Below are 19465 nucleotides of genomic sequence, written 5' to 3' on the forward strand. Positions count from 1 at the left end.
GTGTAGGCGGTCCTGATTGCATAGAGTAGAATTTGCTGCAAAGTTCTTAGCAAAGGGTTTGGCTTTTTCTGATGCTGATGAGATTACCTCAGGTCTTTTGATGATGGAGGACACACTTCAATTAAGGATCCTGTTTGTTATTCACCAAAACTCATGAGAACCAAGCCGCTGCTCAGCTACTTTAGTCTTGACGGACTTAGCATATAACTCTTGCGTTCTTTATTACTCTTTTATGGTAGTTGCTGGCAGTCCTAAAGGCGGCTTTAGTCTTAGTACCTCTATTTCGCTGGAAGCAGTGGAAATAGTGGTTTCTGTATGCAATGGTGGCAGCACATTTTGGAAAGGACCACAGCTGGCTGTTGGGTTTTTGCTGAAATTTCTTAGAGGGTATGAAGCAATCTATACTGAAAATTAACAATTTAGTCAAGTCCGATACTATAGAGGACATGTCCATTTAAAACATGGTGTGAAGAGGAATATCTGAGGATTTATTATATTTTGTTTCTATTTTAACTGAGACAACAGAGTGGTCAGAAGATCCTAGTGGGGACAGAATGGAGGGTGAGCATAGCTCTGGGCAAGTTGTAAGAAAAAACTGCATAATGGCCTTCAGTATTGGGCACACGGGTGAGTTCGTGAATAATCCGATTTAGAGTGTAGGCGATTGAGAAATGATGACAATAACTCCCTTCATCATCCATTTTGTTTGAGTGATGTAGCCATTCAACATTGTGAACATTGAATTTACCACAGACGTGAATGTTAGCTGAAGGATGAGCAGACAGGATATGGTTCATTTTCTCGGAGATGCTCTTAAAAATAGTAACTGCTGTTGTGGAGTCGATAGAGGGCAAATATGAACGCGGTACTGTGAGCAAGTGCTACTCAGAAGCACATATAGGGCAAATTTGGATCTTCTCTAGAGATGTCCCTACCACATGGAAAGCTATCTCTAATGTAGGCATATATTCCATGCTCATGACGATCTTGGCAGTCAGATTTGAATGTAAAGTTAGAGTATCTTTTGATCGCGATATTCATCTAAGGAAACAGTTGGTCCAATGCCAGATTCGCAGAGAAACAATAGGTCTGGTTTGGTCTCCTGCAATTGGATTTCAACTTTTGGAAGTTGAATGATTTTAGAATTGGAGACCTGGTTGTGGGGATCTACGTTGGAGGTTGGAGTTTTGGGTTTACTCTTGTTTTGCTTTTTATCGTGTACCTACTTGTGACACATAGGAATGAAGATGGTATCTAAATGTTATACCGGCCTTCCTTGAACAGAGGAATTTACACTGATTAGCACTATAAATAGCGCCAGTAATTCCAACACCGGTGAGAGAGATGCGACTGCACTTCAACTGCTAGCCAAGTGCCCAGCAGATATACACGCTTTCCTATCTTTGTACATTATTGTTAATACACTTGTTCCTTAACCGAACCTCGACTTGATTGTTCTTATTTTCACTGTTGTTCCACGACACAACACTAAAAAACATCACAGAAATTAATCAAGTATTTTTTTTTTTCAAAAAAACAAATTTCTCGTTTTTTACCAATAAGTCAAGGCCGAATCCATTTAATTATTCTTCAAATTTTGTTTTTAACTTACATAAAATGATCCATCTAAAAAATGTTTTCATAATTTGAAAATTTTATTTTCTGAAAAAAATTTTTAAAATACACGTTGTGTTAATAAATTATTGTTTAGTTTTAATTCTTATGTTTCGGTTGTCTTTCCGACATTATAAAAAATAAATAAAATTAAAAAAAAATAATAATAATTGAACTGAAAGTTGGTTGTCTGCTCTTGATTCTTTCATAGTCACTGCGTGCCCCTCCCCTCACCCCCACATCGACTCAGAGTAAAATTTGATTTTCTTGAATATAAAAAAAAAAACTGCATAATTTTTTGAATATTTCATCTTTGTTTTGTGACTGGTGCGTACATCATACAGAGTTTGCTGTATTTTTCTTTACTTCTAATTAGTGTCATAAGTGCCAATCTGAATAAGAACTGATTTTTTAAACTATATAAGCTTTAGCCAATAATCAAACTAGCATGATATCCTTTCAACTCACTGTCGGATGTAGAAATCAATAAAACATTCTTCATTATATTTGCACAGATTAATATCTATTATTATTATTAATATCAATAATGGAAGAGTGGTCTCTTCTCTCAACAATGATTAATTGGTTTAATACAATATTTTGCTGGCAAGAAATAGAAAAAGAAGAAAAAAAATGACACTAATATTCAGCAATTAATCACAGACTGAAATACCATGCCTTACTCATTGTAATTACATATGGAGTGGATATGGCATCAAAAGGATTAATATTATCAACCTGAAAAAATTAATTGAATTACTGTTATACAAGCTATTTAGAGTCATACATTTTTATCGTTTCTTTTATATATATATATATATATATATATATATATATATATATATGTCAAAAAGTATGTTTGTTCGTAATCGATAATCTAAAATACTACTGAAGCTATTGCCTCAACATTTTGTGATAGCGTTTTTATCTAATCCAAGCATGTTTTTATATTTGTAACATATGTGCGATAAAAGGTGAGGATTTAAGCAACAAATAAACATAGGGTATGATAAGAAATTTCTGAGAAGAATGAAAATTGTTTATCTTTGTAAGACGTTGCCCAAAAAGGGGGGGGGGGTACAAGGGAATTTACGCGAAAGCAAAAACCCAAGTATTTTCTCTTTATCGCACATGTGACACAACAAAATAAAAATAAAACAAGTGGATGGAACCACAAGGACGAACACAATAAAAATGCGAGAAAATAACGAAATAACAAACACTTTTCCAAACGATACAAAAAAAGATTTATTTAAGGAAAAAAAAGGAAGAGTTTAACGAAAGAAAAAGAAATGTATTCAAAGTTATGGAATCTGGAATATATCTACACATAGGGAAATGAGTGAAAGTCCTGGGGGGGGGTTGTAATCAAAATCTTTGCACTCACAAGTTTCTTTTGTTTCCCCCTTTTTTTTGTTTCTTTTGCTGGGATGTTTCACAACTCGACGACGACGCAGTTAATCCAAGATATTTCCTTCGGTGTGGAAAAAGTTCACATAGCCATCTCACAATTTTTTTTACAGGCTATTAGCCAGATGAACTAGCAGTAATAGTAAAACTGAGGCAGTTAAATACCATCCAGACACTAAGATTGAACAAGATGTTCTGCAATATTGCGAAAGATCTATTGTTACTCAGATTCCAGGGAAACCCCTCAGTAGATGATAGCGGGGGGGCGGGGGGGGACTGTAGCATATTCGTAATTTGGTATGCAAGATAAATGAACATGAAAAAGATATCAGAAATTGTATAAGCTACTTTCTTTCTCTGTTCATTTAGTTTAGCCTTTCCTCTTTTTTCACTCTTCACTTCTTCCTCCTGTAATGAATGGAAATGGGATACACTCAAATCAATTCCTTTATCTGACGTCGGCATAATCACAACAGGCGGTCACAAAATGAAAAAAAACAAAACAAATAATAACATTATTTCACATGTAAGTGTGAACTTATGAATTTTCAACCAATGTGGTGAATTCCTTCCTCGTTTGAAATGGATTTGCTTTGAGCCTATGTGAACTAGCTGATTCCAATTTAAGCAATCGTTGACAATCAAAAAGCAGAAAGAGTTCTTCTGTCTGACACACCATGCGCTCTAACTCGGTAAATCAACAATCAGTGCCCAACACAGGTCATGGCCATACTCCAAGAAACACAACTTGTGCCACATGGAAAATTACTTAATTACAGCTGCTTTTCTTTTTTACAATAATACAAAAAGTGTAAACACATACAGATTCACAAAATGAGACCCTAAATAAAAAAAAACTAAAAATAACATCTACATATTTCTAATGCTTGTATCTTTTCCTTGTTTCAAATTTTCTACAAACGAAAAAATATCTTTAATACATCTATAAACATATGAATATATTCTATTTCTTAGCCATGCTTTTATTCAAAACAAGCGTTTTTTTTTTGGGGGGGGTCCATTTCATACTACGATAACGTTCATGATAAAGATTCACAATAACATTAAGTATTGTACTTAATAAAAGTCCAACAGACGTGTTTATGGGAAAGTATGGTGATAGATTCCCCTCACACGAACTAAAAATGAGTATAATTCGTAATTTTTGCTATCAACTCGGTAGATAAATAAACATATGTACGAGGAAAAAAAAAAAAAAAAAAAGCTAGCATTTAATAAAACAGAAATACACAAATTAAATACTGAAATAAAATGGAGTTGTTAATATTTTAAATCTAAAATAAAAAGCATGATTGAAATCACTTATCTCAACAAAAACAATTCCGTCTCCAAATTGCAAACTGCATTGAAAGAAATTCAGTTAGTAGCGTTCAAAACATTTTTTTTTAAATTAGCCGTTAAAAGAAAATCGTGATTTTATTCTGAACTTAAGCTAGTAACGTTTTAAGACAGTAAACGACCAAGTTCTCTCCAATTCTCTCTCCTCTGATCTTGAGCACGTAGTACAATGGGGAAAGGAGTGGCTAGTTACTTTTAATGCATCTAAAACCAAGCTTCTCTCTTTACATCATCAACATTCTAATTCACATTTGTCATCAATTGAAATGAATGGCTCTCGTCTTCAGGAGGCCTCAAGTTTTGACAAGCTTCTGGGCTTGACCATTACTCCTGATCTTAAATGGAACACATATATCAAATCTGTTGCCAAGGCCGCTGGAAAAATGGTGGGATCTTTCTATCGATCCAGTAGATATCTCACTGCTGATGCTATTCTCTACCTATATAAGAGCCAGGTACGTCCAAGGATGGAATACTGTTGCCACATCTGGGCAGGAGCTGCTAGAAAGGACTTGGCCTGCCTTGATAGAGTTCAAAATAGACTTCGTAGCCTCGTAGGAGATGTCCTTTTCTCCTCCTTGCAACCTCTATCTCACAGAAGAGATGTTGCGAGTTTGTCTCTGATGTATCGTTATTTTCATGGAAAGTGTTCAACTGAGCTTCAATCTATGGTCCCCCCTCGCCAAACTTTCACAAGAAACACTCGTCTAGCTGTAAACACTATCAATAATTTCCCCCACTCTTTATCTGTGCCTAAACCTAAACGTAGATTCCATGAACAAAGCTTCTTTCTTAGAACTGCACGCCTGTGGAATTGTCTTCCGTTTTCCTGCTTTCCGGCTGACTACAATATGGTTGTGTTCAAGTCTAAAGTAAATAAGTTCTTGATGAGCTGTTCCATATAAGTTATTAAATTTACCAAATTTTCATTACTAATGATTACTATATTGACCAATTTCTACTGTACACTCTTTAACCCTTATCCTTGAGTGGCCTCTGGGCCTTGATAATGTGGTGATGCCTTTGTAAAAAAAAAAAAAAAAAAAAAAAAAATAACATTAAATACTACATATTTAATGTTATCATGAATCTTGGTACATCCGAAGACGTGATTTAAGCAAGTACTAAAATAAATTTACCACTTGCTAAATGCTGACAACTACCACCATCATCATCATCATCATCATCTTTTTCTTCTTCAAACCAACCATTTAAATTCACTGGTAAACGTCTGGTACGAAAACACCAAGTGAGTGACAATAATAATGGAATTGAACAGGAAGTTCTGGAGTGTCTGAGAGAACTTGCTGTTACCCAGATTCCAGGAAAAACGATCAGTTGTTATCCATAATAAACGACTGGTATGAGAACTTTAAGTAATAATGATATTGATTATAACTTGTATTTGATTTTCAATACAATTAATGTGTTCGTTATTTCAATCAGTATGGAACAGCACAGCAAAGCAATTTCATCAGAGTTTAGAGTAGATTGCTGCAACTAGGTCATTTACTTGTACAATGTGACTTCAAAAGATAATACTCTTGCATGGATTGTGTCTGTTAATGGAATAGATGAGGTTTGATTGAAAAGTATTGACACAATGTCCCAACAAAATGATGAAATATTGAAAAGGATTTAAGAGCCAAGAAACCTAGTCAGTAGTTGTCAATTTGGTTATCTCCCCTTTGCAGATTGGCTGTTCAGACTGTGTAAAGCTAGATGGCTCTGGCTGGCATAAGTGGTAGTGCTATTAACATAAAAACTGTACTTTTTATTGAAGCATATTAATCATTAAACAAGCTGAAGGAGAAAAGACTGAAAATTTCGAAACTGAAACACCTATAGTGATAGACCATCTTCTTAAAACTAGCAGTTATTAGATTGGCGAGAGAGGATGTTAACGACACAGACTGAAAACCTGGGTATGCCAAGTTCGAATCCAGTTCATTCCACAAAAACACTTTAATCAAACTCACACTTGACCTTATGCTTAACCTCCTGGATATGGTGTGAATAAAATTAAAGGGCAACTTCCAATGCATCAAACACACACAGATGAGGATTCTTTGCTCGGCAAATGAAAATTCAAAATGTAAGAAAATATTTGTAAAAAAAATTAGTAACAATTGATAACAATATATTTTTTAATTAAATTTTCAAAATTCCCCACTGATGCATTTTCTTAAATTTCTAAATTGAATTAAAATTGAATGGCTGATTAATTTTCATCTCCTAATCTATAGATTAGCTTTAAAAAGGATTAATTTATTCAATCGAAATAAACTAATTATTAGTTATTAACGAACATAATCGTTTGATTAAAATCTGTGTTGTTTTCAATAAACCATTCAAATACTAAATATTCTCATTCAATCAAGATAAATATTATCATTAGAAAATCCAAACAAATCTCCTAAACTACCAAAAAGTATTTCATGTTACTTGAAAAGTATTTACATGTCTATATGAATAAAACAGTAGATAGGTGTGTGTGTGTGTCTGTCTGTCTGTCTGTCTGTCTGTCTGTGCAAATATTTAACCGATGAACTCTTAAACTACTGGTCACATAACCCTGAAATTAACAGGAAATAATAATAATACACCAAGGATGGTTTATAATAAGTAAAATCTTTGTTTGGATGGATGAATAATGCATACATACATATATCAATATGTTGAAATACAAGCTGTTCATTTCAACTGCAGAAAGTATTGTGAATTTTGTTAACGATTCCATGTGTGACATTTATTTTTGGGTCGCTCTTTTCTTTCTTTTTTTTTTTTTTTTTTTTTTTTTTTTTTTTTTTTTGCAGTTCATCCTATATAACACATCTTTACAGAAATAGTGAAATATTTTCTTTTCCATGATTATAATTAAAATAAACTTCTAACTCCTATATATTTCTCACCATGAAACAAAAATTATACTATTTTAAAAGGTATCAAAGTTGTGTTTGCCAGGAGATGCAGGGTACATCACACCTTACTCTGCCTTTATTCATTTATATCTTTAATCATATTATTATTAGTAAACCATTGAAATGAATATGAAAGGTAGACTACATTGATAATATTCAGAGGAATCTTGAAAAAAGACAAACAATAATTATAATATAATAAAAATAAATAATATAATAAATAAAAATAAAAATATATAATAAAATGTATAATTAATCCTAAAAGTACCCACACCACCTGTCAAGATATGCAAAATATTTTTTCATATTTATAATAACTTGATCTTTTTTTGTAATTCAAAAAGAAATATAAGATATATCTTACCTTGCTATCAGCTGAAAGGCATCTGGGTTTCATTGCTAGGGCTGGTGTATTCCTTGGTAAAAACTTCCACATTAAGTCAGGTTGTTAACAGGGTTGTAGAATTGGAAGTTAACCGGTTCAACGTCAACTCTGATTCCTCGGATTTCAAAAATACTGATTCTGACTTGTAGATTTTCACAATGTGTGACTCCAAGCCTTCCAATATCAAGACTGTCTCTTGATTCTTTATAGATTAAAATACCCGACTTTTCGCATTTTTTCACGAGTGTAATTCCAAATTCCTACTGACTCCAATTCTGATTGTTACTTCAAACAGCTCAACAAAAACATTCTGAATAAAAATCGATTCGTATTATTTGAATTCTTCGGATTACTGTTTTCATCTTCAGTGTTATTTTCACAACGTTTCGGTCAATGTAATCTCCAACCTACTTCGGGTTTATCTTGTCGAACTCAGGAATCTTTCTGTCAAAGTCGGGAATCTGCATGGAATTTCAAACGAAACGCCTTATTTAATCCATGGAGGTAGCATGATCTCGTTCCGTCAGCCATGATTGGGTAGAAGTCCTAAATAATTTGTAGTTGTATTTTGAGTGTCATCCGCACTGAGGATCGAACTTTCCACCTCCAAAAATGTAACTTTTACAACTGAATTTTACCAAGTACTCTAACCACTATGCAATGGGTCCTTGTGGACAATTCTAGTATGAATTTTAAGAATCTTCAACTCTTAAAAACTCAAAAACATAAAGATCATTTCTTACTCAAATTATTTTAGGAACTAATATGCAAAGACAAATGTTCTTGGTTCTTTTCATGGGGGACGTTTTCATAATTTTAAAAAATAACATTAGATATTTCAGAAATCGGGGTTTTTTTATTTTTATTGTTTGTTTTTTTTTTTGCTTTTTTTTTTTCATTCACTTGACTTTTGCAATCAAAATGATGTTGAATAATATAATATTTCTGATGAATAGATAGAAAACTTCACTCAAGTGTTCAGATATGTCAAATTTATTATTTTTATCAAGCTCTATTTGAAAATATGTGGAGTGCTTTATATTAAAAACGTCTGGAGTCTTGATTTGGTTTGTTTTCAGAATTAATGCTAAAACAAACGTTTTGAGATTTGATTATTTTTAGACTCCAAAAAAGATCCCTTACACTTCAAAAGGTCTCATTGAATGAATATCGAAATAGTTCCGAACTAAGTTTTTTTTTTTTTTAGCTGGAACATAGTTGTTTAGTTATTTTGTTTTACGGCGTATCAACCGTTTACGGGTTATTTAACACTGAACCAGTTATTTTGGGAAAAGGTTTTATGCTTTGAGTTCTTTATATTTTCAAATATGTATTCCTGGTGTTTGGTTTGGTTGTTTTGTTGTGGAAAATTGTTGTTTTTTTTTGTTTTTTTTTACTTTGCAGAACATGATTGAGTTTGAAAAAGGGAAAGAAAAATCAATAACAGCAATGTTTGGTACATCGGCTGAAACATAAACAAGAAGTTCACTGAATTTTTGTAAACTTTCTAAATTCCAGTCAAATATTGATGATTAGCCTGCGTGGATTCCTAAGAACCTATCTATCTATCTATCTAACTATCTATCTATCTATCTAACTATCTATCTATCTATCTAACTGACTGACTAATATATGTGTGTGTGTAAAAAATAATTAAATGACACCCAAAAGGACCCTTCAATTATAAGGGATTACATAATAAAAATATAAATGTTCAAATGTAAAAAAAAATATCAACAATCAAAAATATTTTCAGTTGTTATTAATAAATATTTCGAGCCAGTTTAAATTTTTTTAAAATATATTCGAAATTTTGTCCAACTGAAGCAATGCATTAATATAGAATCTATTTAAAAATATTAGTGGCCAAAATTATTATTTCTATTTTTGTTATTTTATTTAAAAATGCTAAGCACTTTATTTTCACTACAAAACACGATGTTGAAATCTGTACACAAGACAAAGTATTGAAATCTGTGTACAAGACAAAGTGGTCCTGGATATGACCTTAAACTATATCCAGTGGTGAGGCCCCAGCTTGCGGGCTTTGGGGAATGTGGAGTAACCCTTTAATTGCTATTGCTCCCAGGTCCACGCTGACCCGGAGTGGTAGTACCTGGTAGAGTCCCAACTATGGGTTAAATAGAAACCGACTTGAAAACAACAAATATATTCTATTAAAAATATTTTCTTCAAAATCTTTGGATTTGGCATTGAATAACCTGAAAAGGGTTGATATGCCGTAAAACAAAAACAACCAACAAGATAAAGTACTGAAATCTGTGTACACATAGATTCGAAAAAGTTGTCAAAAAAACCAAATATATAACAAATCAATGCTATCAAAGGCAAGATAATTTACTTTTCTACCTAACTGGATAATATTTTAGTGTTTTTTTAATGTAACATGTTTATTCAGCTCGAAAAACATACCGTGTTTACCGATGTATTTGATAATTGCAAATGGCGGGGCACTCTCTGGTGGACACGGTAAGTTTGGAAAAATGAGTTAAAACTAAAAAAATACACAAAATACTGTTAAAAACCCACTGAATATATGTCAGCCTATGTTACGGTAACATATATTTAGCGAGCTTTTAACAGTATTTTTTCAGTTTTTTAGTTTAACTCATTTTCCCAAACTTACCGCGTTCACCAGAGAGTGCCCTGCCCCGCCATTTGCAATTTTCAAATGCATCACGGCATGTTTTTCGAGCTGAATAAAAATGTTATATTAAATAAAAACACTAAAAAATTATCCAGTTAGATAGAAAAGTAACTTATCTTGCCTTTGAGAACATTTATTTGTTATATATTTGTTTTTTGATAACTTTTTCGAATCTATGTGTATAGTGATACAAACCCCAAGACACGATATTGTAATCTGCATACAAGACAAAGTATTTTTTCAAATCTGTGGATGCAATAAATATTAAATCTGTATACTATAGCTATTTTAAAATTCTGTGCTCATCACAACAACAACACTACGAAATCTGTGCACATTAGACAATCGTGAAACACATAAAAGATTTCATTTTTTTAAAAAAGTTTTTGATGTTTCTTTTTTTTTTTTTAAGCTGAGAAAGGAGAAAACAAAAGTGTGCATATTGATAAGAAAAAAAAAAGCGCACTTCTGCATGTCAGTGACATGAGGCGAATGTGTGTATTTTAGTTTCAAGAACTGCCGACATATGTCACTTATCAGCCACAGCCAAAGAACAGGGGTCGATAAATCTTCCTTTTCTAAAAGTGCCTGCAAACTAATTACAAAAAAAAAAAAAACTACATTTTTATATAATCTTTCGGTACAAGAAAAAAGTTGTTCTTAAACCTCTATAAATGTTTCATGTTTTTTAAATTATATTTTGATACATTTTTTATACATTCTTTCTGTACAAAAAAAACCCAAAAAACAAAACAAAGCAAAAAAAACAAATGAGGCTAAACCTCTATAAATGTATCATGTTTTTTTAATTATATTTTGGGTACTTGTACAGTTTAGTCAAGACATTAAAAAATGAAAATATCGGAAAAAGTTTAAATTGTATGTATCCGTTATGGAACGAAGTTCTCCGAAAAAAAAAAATTCACTTAATTTCATCAAGTAGTTTTTTTTTGTTTTTTGTTTTTTTACAACAAAAAAACAATTTGTTATGATACCGAGCAAAATGTTCGATTTTTAGGAAGAAAAGCTAGTATTAAAGATTGGAAGGGGTGTCAGCGCTTTAATTGGAGTTATCTCCCTTTGGCATTTCTAAAATTCAAACAAAAGTTGTTTTTTTTTTTTAATCCAAGATGGCCGCCTTCAACGTGCTCTCATAAAAACGTGTTTTTCCGCTGTAAAAAAAAACTACTTGATGAAATTAAGTGAATTTTTTTTTTTGGAGAACTTCGTTCTATAACGGATACATACAATTTAAACTTTTTTTTGATATTTTCATTTTTTAATGTCTTGACTAAACTGTACAAGTACTATATTTTGCTATATTTTTATACGACCTTAACGTAAAAAAACAAAAAAAAATAATTCTAAAAACAATCTATAAATGTTTCGTGTTTTTTTTTTCATATTTATTATTTTATTTTCAGTTATGAATCACTTGTTAAAAAAAATTACATTAATACATTAAAATTATATTTTTATACAGTTTTTATACAATAAATGTTTCGCTTTTCATATTTTTGCGTTATCGTAAACACTTGTTTATATTTGAGGTTCACATAATGGCCGCTAGACGTCAGTTCTCTTTCGAAAAACAAGGGTCAATAACTCGTCTCTGTTGCTAATATGTCACTGACATGCAGAAGTGCTGGAAAAAAAAAACTTTGATGAAGAAATCCTGTTTATAAATCATTGCTTTTCTATCTGCAAAACATCAGATCTTCATAAGCAGAAAGATTGAACCAGCAAAAAAAAAAAAAAAAAAAAAATTGATTTGAAAAATATATATTATTTTTTTTTTTTTACCTGTGCTTTGCGGCAACAGTTGGATTCTTCCACTTGTGCACATCAGAACTGTCTGCATTGGCAACAGGTGGATGATTAATGGAGACAACACCTTCAAGTAGTTCCTCTCCTGATAACAAAAACAAACAGTTTCATTTGACCGAAATGTATATAGTTTTTAACTAGCAGAGTCACCCAACGTTTCCCGGGATTCTAATTTTCACAAATTACCTTGATTAAGATCGATAAAAAAATAAAATAAAATAAAACTAATCAATCTGTTCACTATTTCAAGTTGATTTATTGAGACAAAATGTGAGTGAAAATAATTATGAGCCCAGGTGAGGTTCGAACTTAAAAACTTTGTCTCTAAGTACAACAAACTAACGAATTGACTCAGGGAAGCAGGTACGAAATTACGATTATCCATAATATAAATCTCACCTGTCTGTTTAAATGTATGTATGTATGTATGCCTAAAACTTTCAACAGAGACGACGGATTTTCACAAGATCGGTATCGTTTTGAAGCTCAGCCCTTCAGACGACAAATATCGAAAAATTGGCTGAAACATTAATTACTTCACCCTCAACTGGGCACTTTTCTACGAGGAGGGGTCGCTTTTATCGCGAATATTTTCGAAATTTATCCCCTCTTTTCGATTGCTTAGCCTAAATTTAAACCTTCGTCACTTCCGGTGTAACGATGGACGCAACAGCAAACATGTCACTTTTTTTTTTCACGTTCTTTTCCTCCTTCGCGGTACGGGTTCGAGCCTGCGTGCCTACTACAACTTTTTTTTTGCTCAACACACATCTCCAAAGATCTGAGCAACGCCGGGCACCTAGGCTAGTTAAATATATAAACCAGACTGTTTTCTCCCCCCCCCCTCTCCGTTTGTGTCACCCAAAGTAAGGAGAAGTAAAAATAAAAAGGACAAATGAAGACGGTCTTTCCCTTTTTTAAAAGCAGAAGAGACAGCACTCTCTCTCTCTCTCTCTCTCTCTCTCTCTCTCTCTCTCTCTCTCTCCACTTTTTCCTATTACTTTTGGATTCTCTTGAAGGATTAAATATAAAGCAATTTTAGTTTTTCACTCATTTTGTGATCCATATATTTTTTTACTATAACTCCTCTCCACTTATTTCATCCTTCACTTACTTCTTGTCTCATCCTTCTCCTCATCTTAGTTAATCATTCAGTGTGCAATCAAGCAAACAATATTATGAGAGTTTGACCGAATATTGCTGTATATGTTCCTGCATTTTTGAGATGAGGATTGATAATTTGGATTATTTGGACTACTGTTCTCATCTTGAGTGTTATTCTCACAACGTTTTTGATGTAACTTCCAATCTTGTTCAGGAGCATCTTGTTGAATTCGGGAATCTTTCTGTCAAACTCAGGAATCTGCACGGAATTTCAAATAGAACCCTTTATTTGATTCACTGTTGTAGCATGCTCTCATTCTGTCAGCCATGACCAGGAAGAAGTCTTAATGTAATTTGTAGTTGTATTCTTAGTATTGTCTGCACTGAAACACTGTGGACACGAGTTAGTAGATACAAGAATAATGACGAGATTGGAAGGAATTTTCAATTATATTATGTTTATTTACCAATATAATGTGTCATACGTGATGGTAGGTGTTGATGTCCCTAATTTTCGAGAGTAGTATCTCTTCTTCAGGGGAGAAAATAAAAAAAAGACGTATACAACTGTTCGGCAAGGCTTTTCTTTCGTCGCTTCATTTTTTTTTTTTTTTTTTTTCCGGATGTCAGTGTCACAGACCGGCTGTCAAATCAATTTCCAGATACATACATACTTTAAGTGTAATACGTAAAAATTAATCATTTATATACATTAAAAAAAAAAAAAAACGCTACAATAATTCCAGTTTGGTGATGGGTGCAACAGTTAACGCATCACATTTTTTTTTCACTTTCTTTTCCTCCTTCACAGTACTCCTGCATCCTAGTACCACTTTTTTTTTTGGCTCAACACACACCTGTAAATACTCGGGCAACGCCGGGCACTCAGGCTAGTCTATTATATAAATCTCACCTGTCTGTTTAAATATATGTATGTGTGTATGTATGCCTAAAACTTTTGACAGAGGCGACGGATTTTCACAAGATCAGTATCGTTTTGAAGCTTGACCCTTCAGTCGACAAATATCGAAAAATTGGCTAAAAAAAATTAATTCCTTCACCCTCAACTGGGCACTTTTCTACAAGGAGGGGTCGCCGATATTTTCGAAAGTAATGCTGTCTTTTCGATTGACTAGCCTTAATTTAAACCTTCGCCACTTCCGGTTTGGCGATGGACAAAACAGCAAAGACGTTATTTTTTTTTTTCATGTTCTTTTCCTCCTTCGTGATATGGGTCTGAGCCTGCCTGCCTACTACCAATTTTTGTTTTTCTTTGTGCAACACACACCTCCAAACACCCGGGCAATGCCTGGCACTCAGGCTAGTATAGACAGAAAAAAATGAAAATGTTCTGTCCCTTTTTTTAAACCAGATGTTATTCCCTTATCTCTACTATTATATGTCTGTGTGTGTGAGTGAGAGAGAGAGAGAGTTTCCTATGTACTTTTAAATGGTAGGGCTGATTTTTTTAAATTTCACACAAATGTACTTTATGTGCCTGGAAGTGTTCTTTGATAGGTTTTGAAGCAGAATGTCTTATCGATAATCGAAAAAATACAATGAAAGAAGGAACGGGCGTTTTTGACTAAAGTTTGTGCTTTGTACAGCTTAACATCACAAGTATATTTGAGAATATATTATTTTTAATTGGAATTCATTATCGAGAACCGTAAAGATTCAACATCTCTATCAATCACGCCATGGGCCCTGAAGGGCGATCAAGGTTGAATTTTTTGGTCTTATAAATTCATGTTTATTTATTATCTGATCTTCCATGGTCAGATCCGTACCGAATGGTATATATATAATTTAATTGGAATTTATTATTGAGATAAGTATTATTTATTAATTTTTATTCATTGCGGACTATTATTCTCATCTTCCTTCGTTTCGGTCAGCTATTCCTCTAACCTTTGTCAGGTGGTAACCGCGATGGCATAGGAACTCTGAATCTCCTGACTGCATCCACTGCAATTACTGCCTCCTGTAGTTGTTGTCGTCACCAGAGGCTTACTTGGCCAAAAACGTCGTGAGACGACAACAACTATGGAAAGCAGTAATTGCAGTGGATGCAGTCAGGAGATTCAGAGTTCTTATGCCATCGCGGTTACCACCAGAGGAATAGTTGGCCGAAAACATTGTGAAACAACTAAGAAAAAGATGAGAATAATAGTCCGCAATGAATAAAAATTAAAAAATTATATTTGAGAAGTTTTATTACTGCACAAGCAGAAAGGCTCAGCATATAAAATCAATAGTAGATTATTTGATATGATAGGATTGCGTTCAAAATGAATGTTTCTGTTTAGAGCACAATTGAACTATGATACTTGACTTTTGCATTTTAAACTTTAATTCAAGCCAGTGTATAAAAATAATTTTATAAAATCAACAGTGCGTTCTCTACAGTGCAGTATAAATAACAATGTATTGTAGACGAAGTCAGTGCGGGGAGGTATGTGAAGCATCTTCCCAGTGCACCACGGTGGGTCTCCAACTAGAGTAGGCAATTAATCGATTTGATTGAAAAATGGGGGTTTTCACCGATTTCGATGATAACAAAATATGGGAGGGTGAAACATTCATTAATCCTAATTCAATCCCGAACAACGTTGGGCCTCCCTGCTAATTAATTCATATATATATATATATATATATATATATATATATATATATATATATATATATATATATATATATATATATAACTTTGTTTTATATATTTTCTTTACTTATTTTTACGTATAAATATTTTTTGCGTTTCATTAATTCTCGTTATAATTTTTTTGTTTTGTTTTTCAAGTAATGTATGTTATGTTCTCAGAAAAGACAATATACAAAAACATGTAAATTCTTCACGAAGCCATTTATAACTTTGTATAAAAACTATAAAATAGTTTTATGGCTGAAAGCCGATGTTTGCAAACATGATTTCCTACAATTCTTTATTTAAAAATATTAGTAAATAATACTAGACACCACGTGACCCGTTGAGTCAATGTTGTCACCTTGTACATTAGTGTATACATTTAATGACCTTAAACAATTCTTAAAGTGAATTAATAGTTCATTTATTTATTAGCAGCTTATGAAACATGTATTATTATTATTATTATTATTATTATTCCTCCTCGTTAGTTCTCTCCTCCTCCTCTTTCTGTTCTCCTATTTCTCTCCTCTCCTCCTCCTCCTCCTCCTCATTTCTTTCTTCTGCCTCCTTATTTCTCTTCCCTGCTGCCTCTTCCTTCTTATTTCTCCTCCTCTTCCTTCTTATTTCTATCCTCCTCCCCCCCTTATTTATTTTCTTGGGCTCCTCCTCCTTCTCCTAATTTCTCTCCTCTTCTGACTCCTTATTTCTCTCCTCTTCTGACTCCTTATTTCTCTCCGGTTTCTCATCCGCCTTCTTTCTTTCTTTCTTCTTCTTCTATATCAGTAGTCAGCAGTTATGGTTGACATGCTGGTTATGCTGCTGCTGATTTCAAACGCAGATTTTTAGTATTATATAAGTTTGGTATCCATATGATGCGAGCGAGTTAGATATTGATTCTGCATTTTTATATCCGTAATGTGTATACACAAGAGAATGGGGGGGAGGGTAGTATGTGCAATTGAGCATGTATGTAATGATGATAGAGAGTGCATGTACATGTCAGAGAGACAGTTTGAGTATACGTGTACTCGAAAGAAAGCAAATGTGTATGTAATAGTGGGGTAAAAAAAAAAAAAAAAAAGAAGACAATCCTTGGTTCATGTGAACAATCATGCTCTAAATAATAATCCTAATTTCTGTTCTGAAATGCCTTCTGCGTTTTGCATCGTCTCCACAGAAACACAACCGATCAAAGAGATCCCAAAACATCAAACATCAATGAATCTCAACTTCAAAAATAATTTGTAAAAATCATTTTTAACACCATGTATTTTTGCATGCGTTTCACAAGTCAGAAATGTCAAACAGTTTAATTTACATTGGAATTTGCATTTTTTTTTTTTACTCGGTTATGTCAAAAAGTTAACAATATGTTATTAGTGTAACAGTTTGACCCTTAACTAGGCTAGTTTATGGCAGCAGCAGATGTTATGGCCATTAATCACAGTCAGACTAATGTCCTCGTTTTGTGCTTGTAGATTCACATCAGTTTGGCATGAATGGAGAGAAAAAGAAGGTCACCGATCTCTGGGGGTGGAGGAGAATGAGAGAGATAGAGAGGATGAGAGAGAGAGAGAGAGACTAATATTATAATGTTAGAAGGCTCAACGAACCGCACACATTCTATGTCACAGTGACCTCTTAAATAGGCCAAGCATACTCACAAATAAAATATGGGAAACAGTAATTAACTTCATCAAAACCAGAGTTCCTATTTTTGTCCACTTCAGCAAATGTAAATTTAGATTGTTATCATCAAGATTAATGAAAATTTATTTGCAAATACAGTAAAACTCCTTATCCTCTCATTTGGACTTCCTCTCATTTAGACTTCTTCTAAACCTGGAATTTCTCTAAACTTGAACTGTCTCGTCATTGAAATTGTATTAGCATATTTGATGCGGAGTTGCAGTAAAACTGTTTACATGGTTTAGTCAGGTATTGTGCAGAAATGTTAATATTGGTACTATGTAATTAATGTAGATTAGCTATTGATAATTAATTTACACTAACTGTAAATTTTTTTTTTCAGATTTCTATATTTAAAATAGTGTAAAACAACCCATCAAAATGGTTTGCAACTCTAAAAGAAAACAAGTGACACTGACTTTACTCAAAAAATGTCAAATTATAGAAAGATTAGATGCTGGAATTGAAAATAGTGTTATATTGATAGATTATAAGATTGGAGGAAGTACACTGTTTTACATCAAAAAGAAAAAGGAGGAAATATTGAAATATTTCTCTTCAAATAAAAGACATGTCAAAAGAAGGACTCTTTGCAGACCAAAGCAAGTTGAATTCGATCGAATATTGCATGAGTGGTTTGTAGCAAAATGGAATGAAGGTATAGCAATATCTGGGCCCATGTTAATTGCTAAAGCAAAATTTCTGAAGGAAGAGTTGAATATCACAGAAGATATGAAATTCAGTGAAGGCTGGCTTAGAAGCTTTAAGAGTAGACATGGTATAAGACAATTAACAATGTCAGGTGAACAACGGTCTGCTGATACATACGCAGCATCAAATTATTGTGACAAATTCAAGACGATAATTGCCGATTAATGTTTACAATGCTGATGAAAGTGGCGTAAATTGGAAGTGCTTACCTACAAAACATTAGCCGGATCCGAGAAGCAGGAAATAAAAGGATTCAAATTAAATAAAGAAAGACCAACAGTGATGGTATGCGCTAATGCTTCTGGAACTCGTAAACTTAAGCTTCTTGTCATCGGCAAATCAAACTGTCTCTGAGCCTTGGAAGGAGTTTCGCCTTTGCCAGTATCCTATTATTCTTCATGAAATGAATGGATAAATCAACAGTTGTTTAAAAAATGGTTTTTGCAAGAATTTGTGCCAGTTTTCCAGAGGCGTTTTCTTGAATTAGGTAAACCTAATTCAAAGTGCTTGCTTCTGTTGGACAATTGTAGAGCACATCCTCCTGAGTCAGAACTAGTGTCATCTTGCGGGAATATTTTTGTGTGCTACTTACCACCTAATGTGACTTCTCTCATCCAACCTATGGATCAAGGGATTATTTGGAACTTAAAATGTTTCTACAGAAATGATTTCATGATGAATATGATAAATAGTACCGTGAGTATAAGCGATTTTCAGAGCCATTTTACTATCAAAGATGCCATATCTTCTCTCACAAGTGCATAAAATTCTTGAAACCAAACAGTTACCGACCAACCACGCTGTTCTTAAATCACTTAATGCAAATGATGTTGAAATGTGGGTGCAACAGGATGAGGAAACTACTGATCAATATCCTGAAGGCATTAATGGTGATGAAAATAGCGACAGCTCCCATTCTCTTGACCCTTGTAAATAACCAAGAATACTCTGATGAAGCAATATCATGGGATGATGCAGAAAAGTCTATGGAGACGGTTATAAAATTTCTAGAAAAAAGTCCTTACTTTAGTGACAACTATGTTTTGCAAGCAATGTTACTCCGAAGAGATATAATCATAAAGAAGCTACAGAACCAAGAAATTGTAGATTTTCGTGATCGCTTACGG

At 33.2% G+C, this 19465-nt stretch overlaps 1 protein-coding gene across 2 annotated transcripts in view; it reads right to left on the reverse strand.

Moving 5' to 3' along the window:
• The window catches only part of LOC145277637 (uncharacterized), a 225032-nt gene that overhangs the window by 174201 nt on the left and 31366 nt on the right, over positions 1–19465 (reverse strand). For both annotated transcript variants that reach the window (XM_080129219.1, XM_080129229.1), the window contains exon 5: positions 12161–12269. In XM_080129219.1, the coding sequence (XP_079985345.1) occupies positions 12161–12269 (109 nt within the window). The remainder of the gene's footprint in view (positions 1–12160; positions 12270–19465) is intronic.

The sequence above is a fragment of the Euprymna scolopes genome, chromosome 1 (genome assembly GCF_053919585.1).
Source record: "Euprymna scolopes isolate OS-2025 chromosome 1, ASM5391958v1, whole genome shotgun sequence".
NCBI classification, from domain to species: domain Eukaryota; kingdom Metazoa; phylum Mollusca; class Cephalopoda; order Sepiida; family Sepiolidae; genus Euprymna; species Euprymna scolopes.